A 16,964-nucleotide genomic window follows, 5' to 3' on the forward strand; every position below is an offset into this window, starting at 1 on the left:
CTGGAGCAACAAGCCAGAGAGCATATTCTTGGCTGGATAGATGGATGGATGTGGCCGTACCCTTTAGATCGGGCGGCGGCTAACGTCACCTAGCCGTAATGCTTAGTGAACTAACCACTAGATTTTTTTTCCCCTTTAAATAGTAAAGTTGGACGGGTACTTTGAAGTGAAGGGTTTAATTTTCAATCGTGCCTTGACTTTAGCCACCAATCAGATAACCTCCTTCTAGTTAAGTCTACCCGCTTAAAGTCTATTTTGCCCTCCCTGTCCCTAAACACCAGTGCTTTGAAAAACTCTGCGCCATCATCTTGAACTATAAGGTGAAGCCCTTTACAGAGCATTGTCAAGTGTTCGGCAGTTTTTTCTTTCTCTTCGCACGCACTGCATATTGTGTCTACCTCTTCATATTTGGCCCGATATGTCTTGGTTCGCAATACTCCCGTCCTGGCCTCAAACAGTAGAGAACTACCCTCAGTATTATCATAGATTCTTTCTTTGGCAATTTCCTGCTTAAAAGTTCGATAGATCTCTAGTGCGGACTTCTTAATCATGCCGATTCTCCACATGTCAGTCTCCGTTTCCTGCAGTTCCTTTTTAACCGATAGTTCTTTCTGGTTTGGCCACCTGCTGTTTTCTAAGTATTTACCAGTCAATTTCCTGGTTCGCTTCCTCCATTTTGTATTGACATTCTTCATGTACAAGTAGCTGAAAACCTTCATAGCCCAACGCTCCTCCCCCATTTCTCTCAATCGCTTCTCAAATTTTATCTTGCTGCTAGCTTCCCTGCCATCAAATGACGTCCATCCCATATCACCTTGTACTCCCTGGTTTGGTGTATTCTCGTGAGCTCCTAAAGGAAGCCTACATATTTCACGTTGCCTAATTTCTAATCTTGCTTGAACTTCTGAGCTCATGCACAAGACCGCGTTGCCGAACGTCAGCCCAGGAACCATGACCCCTTTCCATATTCCTCTCACAACATTATACCTATTGTAATTCCACAGTGCCCTATTTTTCATCACTGCTGCATTCCTGTTATCTTTAGTCGTCACGCATATTTCGTGTTCCCTCAGGTACTCGGTCCCATTGCTTATCCATACGCCCAGTTATTTGTATTTATCTGTTATCTCTAGCGTGACTTCCTGTATTCTAAGCTCACTACCTTTGTTATCATTAAAAATCATGACTACTGATTTTTCCTAACTGAATCTAAAATCTAACCTATCTCCCTCATTACCGCAGATGTCCATCAACCTCTGCACATCTTCCTTGTTGTCGGCCATTAGCACTATATCATCTGCGTAGATTAACGCTGGTAGTGCCTGATCAATGAGTTTTCCTTGTTTGACTAAAGAGAGGTTGAAGCCAAGTCCCCTTGCCTCTAATTTGGCCTCTAATCCTTGTAGGTACATCATGAATAAGAAGGGTGACAGTGGGCACGCCTGCCTAAGTCCACGTTTCACCACTGTGGGCTTGGATACCTGTTTTGCCCACTTTTTAACTACCTTGTTAGTTTTATAGATTTCCTTTAAACGATTAGTGACTCCATCTTTTACACCCAGTGTGTCTAGTATTCCCCACAAGCCCTCTTGAACCACGCTATTGTACGCTCCCTTGAATTTCTGCAGGCCGGTAGGAAGCTTCACAGCGCAGCGCCTGATCTTGTGAAACGGCGCAGCCATGCAGGCAGGGCATTCAATTCCCTCCCTATTTTTTGTATACTACTGTCCTTGTGTACATCGTAGAACACATAACAGTAATGATAGCAAACAGATCATTGATTCGGGTAGGCTTGGTGTTTTTATTTAAAATGGAACAACGAGGAAGCTGCTGAAGCTCGTGCCCGTATACAGCTGCTTTATATGGAGATGAAACTTTAACGAAAAAAAAATGTAATGATAAACAGTAGGCTCATAACAAACAACATTTCTCTGAGGGTGCATGGAATATATGTCCCATGCAAGGCTATGCATTGCAGTCCTTACTGCATTAATTATGTACACGTAGTGCAGGGCATGCAAGTGTATGCAGACACACGCTGACGAAATGAGATTTTTTGCTACATACAAACGTGCACCGCACCAAATAAGACGCACGTGTTTGTATAGTCAGGGAACACTCGTGAATATTGATGAAATCACACGGCTCGCTTACAGTATAAAACAAACAAAATTGCGAACAATAAAATGCGACGCTGTTTAAAGAGGCGGACTCAGGTTACGAAGAGAATTATCAGTATGGCATACACACCACGTGTCAAGCTTTTGCAACATCTAAAGAGACTAAATATGGAAAGTTGCCTTTGTAAGTTAACATGACAGTACCAAATGGAGAAGCCACACGAGAGAACAATTCATCGCGGGCTAAAGAATGTGTTTTAAATATTATACACAGCTTTGCAAGATAATATCGACGAGTTCTACTCGTCTAGGTGTGGGAGGTGTAGGCCTGATAAAATGCGATGTTGCTTCAGAGCCTTTCTTTCGTAATATTGCAATTTTATTCAACTCTTTCAAACGCGGCACCGTAAATTTCTACTGGGTGCTTGAACACGGCAAGCAGGTCGCGGGGCAAAATCTTTGTAACATTTTATTACCGAAACAGCGATACTAGCAATGCTTGAGCTGCACTTGCTGTTTTCTAAATTGTAACCTCCTAAATCTCATCACTGTGATCAGGAAACAGAGAGGAAAAGTACAGCAGTAGTACGTAGAGAAATATTCAATTTCAAGCCCTTTAGCAATATCATCTAAACAAATTGCCAGTTCACTGTTGAATTCTCGATGGAAACGAACAGCTGATCAGGGACGCAAGCTTGGCTTGGCACTGGCTTGGCCGTTCATACAGAGCCAAAAGCCGCTGCAGCAAACTGGATTGCGGATCGTATTGAGACAAAATATTTTATACACTTCTGTTTTCTTTGTTTCATTTCTCTAATTGCTCTTGTGATGGCGTGGACCGCGCTTCGTGATCTCATGTACCGGCGCACTGTTTTTAAGTTTAGTATGGCGCACGATAATACATGATTGCGTGCTTTAATTTAAAAAGGTTCGCGAGTATGGCAGCAACACTGCAATGTCGGGAAGAGGCACGGGAAAGAGGATAGTAGTAGAACCAGTAGCAGCTGCATGCCCGGGTGGAGCGACTGATGCCCAGATGGAGGAATGTCAACCCGATGCCTTTTGTGTTGGCCGTTCTGGCAGTTCCGCCGACTTTATTGAAAGAGACGACCCCGTCGCTTGTCCTCTTCTCTTTTCCTTCGGGCATCAGCGACAACATTGACGGACGACGTGTTCGACTTCACCGTGCACGTGAGTATAGGTTGGTTTTTCATTCGAGTGAATTCTTGTTCAGATTTGCAACTTGTCGACTTCATCCTGATCACCTGTCACCGGCAATAAGTCACATACGTGTGATATTTAGGTGAAATAAATGATAATGCACATTTTCTGCTCCATTTGCGTGACTTAGCTACACCAGGACATGAGGTAAAGCCTTTGTCGCCTAGCCACTAGCAGGCAAGATCGATCACTCGCATCCTTCAGTTCACGAATCAACGCGCCTGCTTTAAAATTAGTAAGCTGCTCGCAAAGAAATCTTACCGAGGCAATTTTGTTTTCTGTGAACAATGCACCGTAGATTTGTCTTGAATAACAAAAAAAAACTTGAAAAATAAATGTCGCGACCTTTTAGAAAACGCCGTGTCTAAGAGCTAGACGCGGCATTTTGTAAAAGGCTCATTAAATTCAGTATGTTTTCGTAGTTTCTGCTTGAAATTATTATTGTCTATGAATTTCATGGCCCAATCTTTTGCTTTGGCTGAAAATCTCGGCGGCAAAAACTTTGTTCAGTGTCCCTTTAAGGGCAGGTGTAGATGCCATCATTTCAGTCGCAAATCTTTTTGCTAGTCGGTCAGCTGGTTAACAATAAGGGTACTAACTAGAGTTCCAGATTTCATCAGCAACACATCGCCATGGCTTCATCAGATGCTGCATTATATACATTCTATCCTCGTTTTTAAATAGGTGTACTGTATGGTCCACTGTTACAGGAAACAAGCGAGCTCATGGACAGTGAGCCATGTGGTGCTAACTGGCAGCGAGGCTTGTGATTGGGACGCATGCGCATAGAATCGGGGTGCGCCCAGTTTTGTCTGCCATTTCTCCGCCTGTACGCATGACAGCATTGGAAAGCGCATCCGTATTTTAGCTGCGCAATTTATCTAGCCCAGTGCCTCCTGCTTCAGGGATTTCCTGTGAGCACAAAAAATGCATGATTTTAATCGTTGCTGCAGTGTTTTGCAAGTTGTCACCGTAAAGCACATCATATTTTTCGCATAATGCTCGCTGCAACTAGCAAGTTTCGATGACTCAAAATGCTGTTCAGGTCTGATGTAGCAAACATTTTAAGCTCGTCCTCGTGACCATGAAATATTGGTTTATTAAATAATGGAAGGCAGAGTTGGTATCATTTGATTTACAGTGTGAAAATGAAAAGTGCGAAGGACCGTGCCTCGCAAGTAAGCCCCGAGAGCATGAGCAGAGAAGTAGCAGATGAGGATGCTCATGCGCTGCATTTCCAAATCTGACCAGCACTAATGCTTGACGGACTGCTGGCCACGCACTAGCGTGTTCTTTCTGAAACAGGACTTTGGCCCTGTAAGCAAGTTCTTGAAGGGCATAAGTAAAACGTAGAATGGGCCCCCTAAATGCACCCATCCTTGAACCATTGGGCTCATGAATTAGTGCCCTTTTCAAAATACAACTATTCTGAGCTATAATTTGTGACAGAACAGTGCACGAAGTTTAAAAATGGGAAAAAAGTCTTTAAATGTCCCCTTTATACATAGTGTTCCTGTGATGTCACTTCTGCCCTTGTCGCCCTCTCCCGCCATGCCCGGGTAACTCCCTGGGTACCTACGGCAGTTTACGTGCTGCAGTGCGGTTTGTTGGGGGCTCGTCATCTGTTTCTGTGAACGATGTGGAAGCATTGTGGTTTTTTGTTGTCTTACTTTAACGAGCTCATTGGATTAGGAAGGCCTCGCTCGTTCACTCGATACAAGACCAGATAATCAAGATGTGCGACACATATACCAGCCACGGCGTACACCGGCTGCCCGCCACAACCTATGAGGGCCTATTATCTTGCTTTCACTACAAATTGCCTGGCCCAAAAACAAGTGAAAGCTCAAAATCTCTCAAGCCGCAATTTTAAGAGTGGATGTGCGAAGCGCAGCTGCTCCCATCGAAAACTAGTCGTGCAGAGCTAGGCAAGTTTACAAGATATAATATTATTAATATATTGTCACGGCCTACGCCACCAAAGTAGCAATGCCCCCCCCCCCCCAAGTGTTTTAAACAGTGCTGATGTTGAGCTTGAGCCTCTTTGATTGCAATTTGTGGAAATAGTCGAGGAAAATATTATACAAGGCAGATAGCGACTTTGCGTGGTGTGTGCCGCGGTAATGCCAGTCATCACTTTATTTTTCGCGTATGCTTTAACACACTTTTCACTTTGTATTTTGCTTTTGTTGTACGCTAATGTACAGTGGAGTCACTGAACATGATAGAGACCGTGTATAGAATTAATTGACTAATTAAAAAAAATCCTGACGCCCAACTTGAACCGATCGGCTATACTTCAAAGTGAACTAATATTGTTTCCCATTCTTTATAGTTTGTTTCAATGCAATACCAAATCTCCGCGATCGCCATCATGATTTTAACCGCCTTCCTCGCCATCATGATTTTAACTGCGGACAAGTTTGTATGTACAGTATCTTGGTAAGCTATATCTGTTTGCAGGTAAATACTTGGCTATGGCACTTACCCGTAATGAAGTTGCACCTGAAGATGCAAATATTGCAAAGTTTCTTCAAGTAGCTTTTGTTAATCTGCACCAGCCAAATACGCTGGTACTTTTAGGAAAATCGGAATGTGCGTTCTCAAATTCAGGTTATAACTTTCAGCGAAGAAACACCCTAAGCTCTGCTCCCTCTGCGTGGACTACTAAATCAACTTGCCTCACTAGCAGCTCATAATTTCTCAAACTTGCATCGTGAGGCAAAACTAAACGGGTGCAAGCACGAGGAGACAACATGGCAGTTGTAGGCGATAGATTCGGTTGGTGCCCGGGCATGTTGGTGGCGCATTTCGGAAGTGACGAAAAGGCGCTGCGAGATGCACGTGCACACTTTGTATAGTTGCTGTATTGGACAGCAAACTTTTTTTCTTATCTGAGCAGTTTTACCAAAGGAAGCTTCATCATATGGCGTGATAAATGAAGCGAATCCACAGGTTGAACCACATCATAGCCTCGCTGTGCTTTTGTACTTTTTTTAGCTCGCAAAATTTATTTGTACATATAAGTGACAACTTGCCAGTAATAAGGCAGCACTTGTTTCTTTACCATATGATCATCTCCGGTGTGCTGCTGCCTCAATATTTTAAATTCTAAGCATTTACACCATTGTATGCTAACTTTTCCTTCAAAGTGAGACAAGCCACATGTGTATCGTAGATCAAGAAGCATGCCAGTTTTACGTACTTGCAAGGTAAACATCAGAAATGCACAGTTGATCAAAAATACTAGTTTAATGGTGCATCTACATAGCAGAGCACCTGTGGCACCTCGGGAACAAGATTATGCCACATATGTTACAAGAGATAATTAAAAAAAGACGGGGGACGTTCTGTGAACAAATAGAAACAAAAATAAAATGGCACGTGGCAGCGTGCGAAGGCGGCAAGGGGGGGGGGGAGCCCGTGGGACTTCAGCGGATGAACGTAAGGTGTGTGTTTAATATGTGGAAGAAAAAAAAATTCAAAATTTTGGCGACTGAAATGAGGGTGACTTAGTGAGTGCGCTCATGACGAGAGTAAACACGGTTATTATTTTTTTTTTCAAATCTCTTTTGAAAGCCACAAAAAATCTGTATGTGGTGCAGCCTAACAGAAGGTCCGTGAAGGCAAATTATGAATTCGTTGTTGTACAAAGGCCCTTTTTTTTTTTCATGCGCACCATCCCCGCCGCGGTGGTCTAGTGGCAAAGGTACTCGGCTGCTGACCCGCAGGGCGCGGGTTCGAATCCCGGCTGCGGCGGCTGCATTTCCGATGGAGGCGGGAATGTTGTAGGCCCGTGTGCTCAGATTTAGGTGCACATTAAAGAACCCCAGGTGGTCTAAATTTTCGGAGCCCTCCACTACGGCGTCTATCATAATCATATAGTGGTTTTGGGACGTCAAACCCCACATATCAATTAATCAATCATGCGCACCATAAATAGTGCTCAAAATTTAATGGCATATGTTGTTTTCATCCTCGCTGTATTCCGTGCTGTTTATGATGTAAAAAAAAAAGTAGCACGCTGAAGTGGTGCTGCTTTTGGGCAACAGTTGAAAATGGCGGGGTGCATGAATGCGGAATACTGCCGCTTACACTCAAATCACTCTTGTGGTCACCTCCCACTGTTTGCAGCATGTGTTGTGTATACACAGCTGCATATTTCCTAGCTAGAAAAATTTTATTTTAGGTGTTTCATGCCATTTTCCATTTAACTATTCCACAATATCACACACTGATCAGCAGGCTTTCAATTGCGCTGAAGGACACAGGTGCCATAAAATTCATAGTCGATTCTTTCAAAAAACCGCATGTAAAGGCTGAAGCTTCATGCGTACATACACACACACATACCATATTGTTTTTTGTACTTTATGAAAGCTGCGAAGGTCTCATGTGCCTCCAAGCGTAACCTGTCTTATTTATTCTCCATCACCGCAAAAGTTTTGTGAGTTTCAAATAAAAGTACTTTGCGCATGGCCACTTTTGGGTAATTTTTTTGTGTAGGTGTTATTTGAGCAGCCTACAGTGTTTACTTTATAAGCCTGTTTGTATATGTTGCATTATAAGGATGCAGAATGTGTGTAGCTGTACAATATAGATGAAGTGTAAAAATTAAGTGTGTCTATTGTAGTGTTCTTGCAACCAATCTTACCCCCGTATTCCAGAACGTCCTTCCACTCAACGCTTCACCTTCACTTGAGATGGCTGATGGGAGCGCCGTCTCTAAGCAGAGAAAGTCGCTGCATGTCGGCAATAATCTGCTGTGATTCTCGAGTAGCGCAGCGTCGCTTTCAAACGAGCAGCGGCACAGTGCTCAACTCTGTCAAGTGAAGGGTGAAAGTCGAGTCGGGGAGCGTTTATGAATATGGGGGTTAGTTTTGTTGTCTTGTTAACCTGCCATTAACACTGGATTGATGCTACTTTGCTCTAGCTGTACAGTGCTCTCCAAGGCTCAAGGAGGCACCGCACGGGGATGGCTCAGAGCAAACCATGCGTGAGTTTCCTTTCATTGTTACACTATGCACGTATTAAGTGATAGACTTTAATGTATGCTATTTGTATTGTGCAAGTTTTGGGGGACATACAACTTCCAACACTTATATGTTCTGACGAAAATCACGCAAGAATGAGAGAAGCTTGTGCAAAAATTATGCAAGAGTGTAAGAAGCTTTTGCAGAAGACTGTGAAATGAAGTTTTGAAATTTTGTGGCAATGTGTCATTGTACAGTGGTCAACAGTCTTGCTCAGCATGCTTGACTGCAGAGCTCCCGGCTGCACAGGCGCATCTACGGAGTGCCTGATGCATGATGGGCCAAATGTCAGCCTGCACACTGGTGCCTCTTATCCCCGTTTGTCTGTTACATCAGTGTCTCTTGTAAAGGGGATCAACTGCGCTACCTTTTTTTTTTCGATTGTAATGAGTTCTTTTTCCAGATTATTGTTGTTTTAAGGTAGAGCCTCACATTTCTATCAAATACTGAGGATTCTAATTTTCCTTCTAGATGCTATGAAGTCACTCCTTGTGTTACAATAGAGTTAACACTGTTATGAGAAAAGCTACTTTATGGAGTTAACTGACTCCATATTGACTTAACACACAGAATTGGTGAAAACTATACTCCATTCCAGCTGCATTAGGAATAATATTCATTTGCATACTTCTGTTTCTTTTGTTTGTTTGTTGGCTGGAGGTTTGGAATATAGGGTGGCCAGAGGGCACTGTGTAGTCTTTCTTCATCTTCCCAATTTTGTGAACATCAATTGATAGCCGTATGGGAAGCAGCCAGCATGCTGAAACAGCGGTGCAAGCATGCAAGATGTTCACCATTGCATGCAGTCAGTTGCTGTGAGCAACCTACTGCATGCATTTAACTGCGAGTGGTGAACTAACGCTGCACTATGTGTGCCTCCTGGAAAGCTGCAATGGTAAAGTGCGACAATCGTATAGTAACATGGATAACATTGCAATTTGTTTGTTGAATAATTTTGCAACAGAATCAATGGAGTTTTGGATAAATTTTTGTATCTGCCTGGTTCATCAAAGCTACAGTCAAATGCGGTATATACTCGCGTATTATGTGTACTTTTTTTGTCAATCCGGTCATGTGCGAAGCTAGTAGGAATCGCTGGCCTGAAAGCTCAACTGGGAATATATGTTGCAGGCGCTGTCACAGCTGTCTCAAAGCGGATTGTCATTTGTTTGCTAAGCCTGTTGAAATGCCCCCATTTTCTTGAAGTTCTTCCGAACAGTGCTCACAAAAACCAGTTCCCACGACAGGGTTATACCAGAGAACATAAGTACTCTCCAATAATTGTCGGGAACCCAACGTAAAGTAAGATGCAGACAAGGAAGCGCGATGCCAACACAGTGCTGTGTGTGTCGCCCTTCATGTGTGTGTGTGTGTCCATTCCTTGTGCCTGTCTTCTATTGCGTTGTGTTCCCTCCGTTATCTAACCAACACACCCAAGCCTCTATGCTAAGTCTTATTCAACGCACTCTTCTGCTGGCTCCCATACTGAATATTGCATGTCGAAGAACTCCACGCTGATGTGCTTAGCGGTATCACGGTTTCAGTTTTCTTCGGTAAGCTTTATAACAGCAATCTGCCTGGTATATAATTATTGTAGCCTATCACAAGGAACGGTAAAAACGCAATGGCCAGATGGCGAAACCGAAAAAAAAAATGAGTGCGAAAACCTGCCTCATCTAGTTGATGTGACAGGTCCTTGCACGCGTTAAACATCTGTGCTGTGTCTCGGGAATACATTCTTGCCGTGGAAGAGGTGGGAAGATAGGAGGCAAACCTTTAGGCATTTCGGACTACACATAAACAGGTTTCAGTTTTCAAGTTCGATATTCTAGGGAAAGCATAAATGTTCATGGAAGAAGGGACCTTGCACTCAGTCCATTTTGTGTAAGACTGCACTCGCCTGCTCGACAAGAGATGTGCCTGACCAGAGCATCATGAAGTCAAATGTGTCTGTGTGTGTGCTGGCAAGGTGGCTCGGGCTGGTTGGGGAGGGCAAAGTATGCGAGCAAAAAGTTTCTTGTAGTAAAGCAGGCTGGCTAATTATACTGGTGAGCAAATTATGTGAGGATGCAAATTGTGCGAGTAAATATGGTATGTACTCTTGTATGTTTCAGCTCTATTGCTACGGATCCTGCGGATCCAACTTGGCATCCGGCAGCAACAAAGAGAGGTTCTGCAGGAGGTGCGACAGCTGAAGCACAAGGTACGGCTCTTGTCCGTGCCCCAGCACGCCCAGCCAGCACAGCGCCCCTCTGACCTTCTTCGGCTGCCTGCTGGTACGATTGGAGAAGTGGAGGCAGCAGAGGCAGCTGTGCAGAGTAAAGCTGTGGCTGCGGCTTTGGTGTATATTTCTTGATTTTTAATATGCCTATGTAACATGCAGTAATTTAGTACTGCTTTAAGATACTGTGTTTCGGGAAACAAACTAGTCAGGTTATCTCATGAGCCACTGTACTGCAGTCGAATATGAATAATTCGTACTCAAAGAGGCCAGAAAATTTGTTCAAATTAAAAGAAGTTCAAAATAATGAAAGTTACCATAATTACTTGAATCTAACACGCACCTTTTTTCCGGTTAAGAGAGTTCATAAATTGCATGTGCGTTAGAATCGAGTACGAAAAAAAATGAATATGGTCATTCTGTTGCCATCGCCACTTACAAAATGGCCGCCCCCTACGTGCGTCGGCATGGCACGTCGGTCATTTCTGCCTATGTGTTTCCCATGCGCGGCACTTCATACGTGTGCTGAGGAGTTCGTCATCTTGTTGTACATTAGCATCGACGGCATGGTAGGGCCGACTCCAAAAACTCGACGAGTGCACCACAATGCTGCTTCTAAAAGAAAAGTCGTCGCGTGTGCCGGAACGGACAGAAATCGGGCCGCATCGCGGTCATTCGGAGTTCCCGAAACGTGCGTGCGGGACTGGCGGAAACAAAAGCAGAATATTGTCGACAGCAAAGATTCACGCAAAGGCTTCAGTGGACCACAGCAGGGTCGGTTTCCACAAATTGAAGAGCTGCTCGGCGAGTATGTGATTAAGCAGTGAGCGGCACAGCGGCCCGTGACGACAGAACTGCTCCAAGTGCAGGCTATGCAGTTAGCCTCAGAAAAAGGGCTTATGCAGAGCCATTTTAAAGCGAGCAGGTGCTGGCTAACTAACTTTATGAAGAGGAAAAAGCTTTTCCCTCTGAAGGCGAACGGGCATATGCGAAAAGTTTGGAGAGGAGTACGATGAAAAGCTTCAAAGTTTTCAGAGGTTCGTCCTAAACTTGCGGCACAACAACGGCTACCTGCTTGGGCAAATCGGGAATGCCAATCACACGCCTCTTTACTTCGACATGCCTGGCACCACAACCGTCTAGGAGAAGGGGGCGAAGCAAGTTTGTGTACTGACATCGGGCCACGGTAAAACTAGAGTGACAGCAATGCTCTGTTGCACGTCAGATAGGCATAAGCTTCCCCCGTACTTCATATTTAAATGGAAGACGCTCTCAAAAAGAGTCGTTTTCGCGAGTGGTGTGATCAAGCGGGCCAACGAGAAAAAAGGGTGCGCGTTGCAACCGATGTCTTAGGGTTTTTTTTTTTTTTTTTGTCGTGGGAACCGGGCGCGCCGCGTTACAATCGAGGGCGCGGTAGAATAGAGTAAATACGGTAAACGAGCGGAGGGCTCACCATGCAGTGATGCATGTGCATGGAGAAGTTTTATTCACAAATTACAGGACATCCGTCATTAATTAAAGTAGTCAGTACATGTCTGTACACGTTGGCCTTGCAACGAGTCAACAAGTTTTGCGTGCAGTTTGCAAAGCATTTGTACTTCGGCTTCAGTATTCTCCTTGCAAAAGAAGTTGCGCGCGGCAATGTCCAGTGCCGACACTCTTCGAAGACAACTGTGTTTCCACTGTTACCATCTGCGCTGCAGCCGGAGCGTGGCCAGCACATGATGAGAAAGGAGGAGCGTCTCCACCTGGAGAAAAGCAGATCGGCATTCAAGAGAGAAACACTCCGCGGCAGCTTTTTTTTTTTTTCTCTCTTCATGCGCGGTGTTGAAAGGAGAAGAGTCTCTACATAGCAGGAACGAAAAACAAGGAAGCGTGACACCGGCGCGTTGCAGATCGGCATGAGAGAGCCAACTCTCTGCGACAGCTTTTTTTCCCCTCTTTCTCTTCATGCGCAGTACTAAGAGGAGAAGGGTCTCTACGTGGCAGGGACGGAAAAAGCCGAAGTGGGGCACAGGAATGTCGCAGATTGGCATTTGGCAAACATTTCACCGCAGTCTTTTCTTTCCTTTTCTTCATTTTCTTCTTCAAGCACAGCGATGAGGTGTCTGAAGTGCCACCGCAGGATTGGGCGGGGTGCTGAGAGCATTTTCGGAGCGCGGTATAGCTTTGATAGGACCACAGCGTCAGTTCGAATTAAGTGTGTTGGAATTAATGAGATTCGACTGTATTTACTATAGTCTGTGAAGTCCGAGTGAACTGTCCTAAGCTAGCAGGCGATGTAGGGGGCATCGTGTGTTTGATGGGCAGTGACTAGCAATAGCCTGCTTAAAACAGACATTCAGTAATTTTGTTCATTTATCACCCTATTTCCTGTCCGCTGCGGCTCTCTCTACTTCGAGCTAAAGTTCACCCTGCCTTGTGTTAGCCGGTTTCTTACTTTTTTAAAAATCTAACATGCACCCAATTTCGCAGTGTGAAGAAAAATGCACCTTTGTTTATTGTGATGAGATTTCTATAGCGACATGCCTCTTTGTTGGCTATCACAGAAAAATATAAACAGCAAATGGTGCGACCATCTAGTGCGACCTTTTTTTTTTCTATCAGTTTCATCTATGACCAAGATTTGGTCGCTCTAAGGTTGCCTCTTAGGACGCCTTGATCATGTTCATTTATCTTGTGCTCTGCTTACAATGCATTGATTAAAAACATGTCCAAGCTTCTTTTTGAATTCCACATATTTTATCGTTTTTCACCTGTAGAAGCTACTCCTGGTCAACATTCAGGCAAAGACATTGTAACCTCGAAGAAACGTGTATTGGAATTTGAGCACTGTACAAAGTAATTATACTATTTCATGGCTAGAATCAATGTTTATTAAGGGTTATAACAGTGTTGTATTTGATTTCATAACAGCGAAACTGCATTCAGAGAAGGACCCTGAAAGGTTCTCACACTGAGTGTGAGAGGGCTGATGTGGAAACCGTTTTAGGTCAAGTGAGTTGAAGTTAGTGTAAAAAAACAATGAAATGTTGTGATGCCCAAAAATTCAAGTTGTTGTTTTCAGTGTCCTCTTCTTGCAGATTTTTATCATGAAAACATTTCGATGTGCTGTTGCATTTACCCCATCTATGCTTCTTGCATTTTTTTACAGCGCAAGCACCTCCTGCAGATTGGGGGACGTGGCCTCCGAGAAATTGGTGTGAATGCCATGAAGGCTGTATTGGCACATGATGTGCAAGTGCTGTACAGCCTTCATGGCAGAAAAGGGAAAAGGGCCTTTGTGAACCTGAGGCTCTGTAGATTACTGACAGGTTAGACTTGTTCATTGTTTTATGTGTGTGTACCCTTGTGTATTCTCTGTACTGCAGGGCTTCATGTGTACTGTGGTATTTCTATTCTTGTATGCAGATGTCATCTGCCAAAAAGCAGGGTGCGACCAGGCGGAGGCCCTCAACTTTATTAAGAGGTGGCTGCCAGGGTCTGGTGATCGCTGTGGGGGCAGGAAGCGGCGCTTCAGAGAAGCATTTGTTGTGGAGCAGCCCGATGATCCCCACTCTCAGGGTGCAGATTATCGGCTGCTCGCGGCAGCTGGCTTCCTGCCCAGCCACAGCAGCCAGGGCCTTGACAGCACCACTGTCACTGTGTCCCCAACGCAACCTGGCCTGCAGTAGAGCGGGCCTTTTTTAGTTGTGTATATATATTTTTCGATGTATACATTTTTTGTTGTACCAAATAAATAAAAAAAACAAAGATTAAATAGTCTGCAGACTGTCGGTGGTGCACTGTTCGGCTAGCTTATGCTGATTCGGAAGCACCATCACCATGTTTTAGTTACAAAAAAATGCTCTAAACTATGAATATTCTCGATTACCATGTGGGGGACATATGTGGGGATTGCAAGTGGGGGACATACGCTTTCAACATTTACTTCCTAACGACTTTTTTCGATCTGCTGTACCAAATACCAGTACCCAAATAAAGCACTCGCTATTGCAAAAGATAAATTGGTAAAAAAATAAACTACACTTCTAGTGTTAGCAAAGGGAATGAGGTATAAAAGATGAAATAGATCGAGTAACTGCTTTCAGTTCTCAGCATTCAATTTTCTGTTGCCCCAAGTATACAGGGCTGAGAAGCTACAAGAGCGGGTCATCGAGGCATATTGTTTAAATCTTCCGGTAAGAAAAATTCCCTACTAATAATGGTTACATAATGGCAAGCCAATCAGTAGCCAATATTCGTCGTGCAGGAAACATCGGTGTAATAACGGCATTTGATTGGCTGCAATGTGGCCCTGGATTGGTCCAATGTCGGTCGTACATCCGTAGCCAATATTCGTCGTGCAGCAAACATCGGCGTAAAAATGGCATGTGATTGGCTGAAATATGGCCCAATGTTGGCCGAACATTGGCAGCTTTGTCGGCAATACGATGGGCCTTCGTCGGCCCAATGTTGGTTGCATACTGGCTAAAACATCGGCAAAACGTCGGCCCATCATTGGCTTGAACGTCGGCCCGACATTGGAAGAAGTTGCACTTGCGACGTTGGCCCGACGTCGGTGCCGATGTTAGCCGATGTTGGTCCAAGATTGGTCCAACGGCGGTGTGCTGCCTGGGATGCGAAGCACGAATTAGAAATGTGGATATGGCACTTAGCACAACGTTACGAGGTGGAGGTAAATGATGCCGTACTTGACTTCCAGATCATGATTATCATGTTTGGATGTGTCGTTTACCTTCGCCATCTATTCACGTCACGTGATGCTGGATATCAGGAGCTAGCGAAATAGTTAATAGCACGTTATGAGTGTGGTATGTTGACATGTCCTTACATGAAGGCACTTGATCTCTAAGTGGGCACTATAAAAAACGAGCATGTTTCCGCCATCTTAGCAGTGGCAAAAGCTGGCTGCACTTCTGCTGCCAAGGCATTGCGGAGCTTCCAATGCAGCAATTTTTTTAATCCTTCTTGCTTTAAACCACCTTGAGGGTAAGCGAGGAAAGCGGTAATGCAGTAACTGGAGGGAGGCGACTTCGCAGAACTATTATAGATTTGGATAAAGTCGCCACCGCAAAGTGCGGTAATGGGTCGACAAAATTCCGCTTTTACTGAAAATGTGCTGACTGGGACGGACGCCAAGCAACGTGCGTTGCCGGTGCTATTTGCGAAAGCTATAGTATTGATGACTTACTTTACTGCTCCAAAGTGGCGAAACCACTCCACCTGCTAGCAGCAGCGTGATGAAAGAGAGACTAGCCCATAAATATTTCTTCTCTCTTTTGTAAAATAGGTCTTCGGGCATACCATTTTATTGATAGTTACTGACAGCACCACTTTTGTATTGTCAGTAACTAAAGTAGTTAAGGCCCTTGCGCATGAAGGGCCTATGCCATTTTAGTTACTAACAGAACTAATAAACATTTATTCGCTCTCTCTCTGTACAAGCACAATTTGAAAATTGTGTTCCCCAAATTGTGTGGCTCCCCAAACGTTCAGACAAAATTTTTCGACAATTCAGAGTACAAGCACTCTACTACGGGAACACAAACAACGTGAGTTCGTTGTCGGACGACGTACCGTGCTTGGAGCCGGATGTTTGCACGCACACATAATCTCGACAATATTTCCAGCCACCACGGTTTATGGGGTCGCCTTAAAGAGTTGCTTTTCAATATTCGATAATGATCTGGAAAACCGGTAACGCAAGCGAATATGCTTGAAAATCTTCGCATTGCCTTTGAGAGCTTTAGTCGAACATTACCGAGAAGAAGCATCGCAAGCACTGTCATCATCAGATGCGAATATTTATTGCTGTAATTTCTGTCACCTAACGAGAACAATAAGTAAATGAATCGGGTGAGAGAATAAAAAATTGGCAGCATATCCACGGAGTGAATGACGGAGAGTGGGGCGAAGCATTCATCCTTCCATTCGTTCTTGCTTCCGTCCGTCCATGCATCCGTCTGTGTGACCGTCCATGCGTCCATCAACTCATCCGTGCATGCGTCTGTTCGTGCTCCGTCCCTGCGTTCGTCCTTGCATCCGCCCCTGCGTCTGTCCGTGAGTCCATCCATGCATCTGTCTGTGTGTCCGATCGTACTTCTATTCAACACTCCAAGTACCACCATCTCCCATCTTTTCATCATGTATTGCCCATATAAAAGCACCGCCATCCAGCGGACATTCCAAGGACTAAACGAGAGGTGGCACACGCACACTTTCGTATGGCTTGCACTTCGGGTCTTCTTCCCACCTTTAACCACCTCAAGTTCATGATATATACTAGTTCACTGTATTCGTGGCACTACGGCCCAACACTCTCTAAACCTTTCTAAAACCAAGGAGGTTACACCCAGCGAGTATAAT

The 16,964-nt window shown here is 44.4% G+C and overlaps 1 protein-coding gene and 1 long non-coding RNA gene across 2 annotated transcripts in view; both read left to right on the top strand.

The window, feature by feature from the left end:
• Window positions 1-16,964, top strand: part of LOC142766955 (uncharacterized) — a 303,349-nt gene that overhangs the window by 160,153 nt on the left and 126,232 nt on the right. The gene's annotated exons all lie outside the window — the stretch shown is intronic.
• Window positions 2,952-14,269, top strand: LOC142767148 (uncharacterized). The gene is made up of 5 exons (XM_075868369.1): window positions 2,952-3,311; window positions 8,275-8,337; window positions 10,489-10,577; window positions 13,750-13,909; window positions 14,007-14,269. Exons 1-5 carry the CDS (start codon window positions 3,149-3,151, stop codon window positions 14,267-14,269), a joined length of 738 nt encoding a protein of 245 aa, XP_075724484.1. The 5' UTR covers window positions 2,952-3,148.

This window comes from Rhipicephalus microplus, chromosome 7, assembly GCF_043290135.1.
Source record: "Rhipicephalus microplus isolate Deutch F79 chromosome 7, USDA_Rmic, whole genome shotgun sequence".
NCBI classification, from domain to species: domain Eukaryota; kingdom Metazoa; phylum Arthropoda; class Arachnida; order Ixodida; family Ixodidae; genus Rhipicephalus; species Rhipicephalus microplus.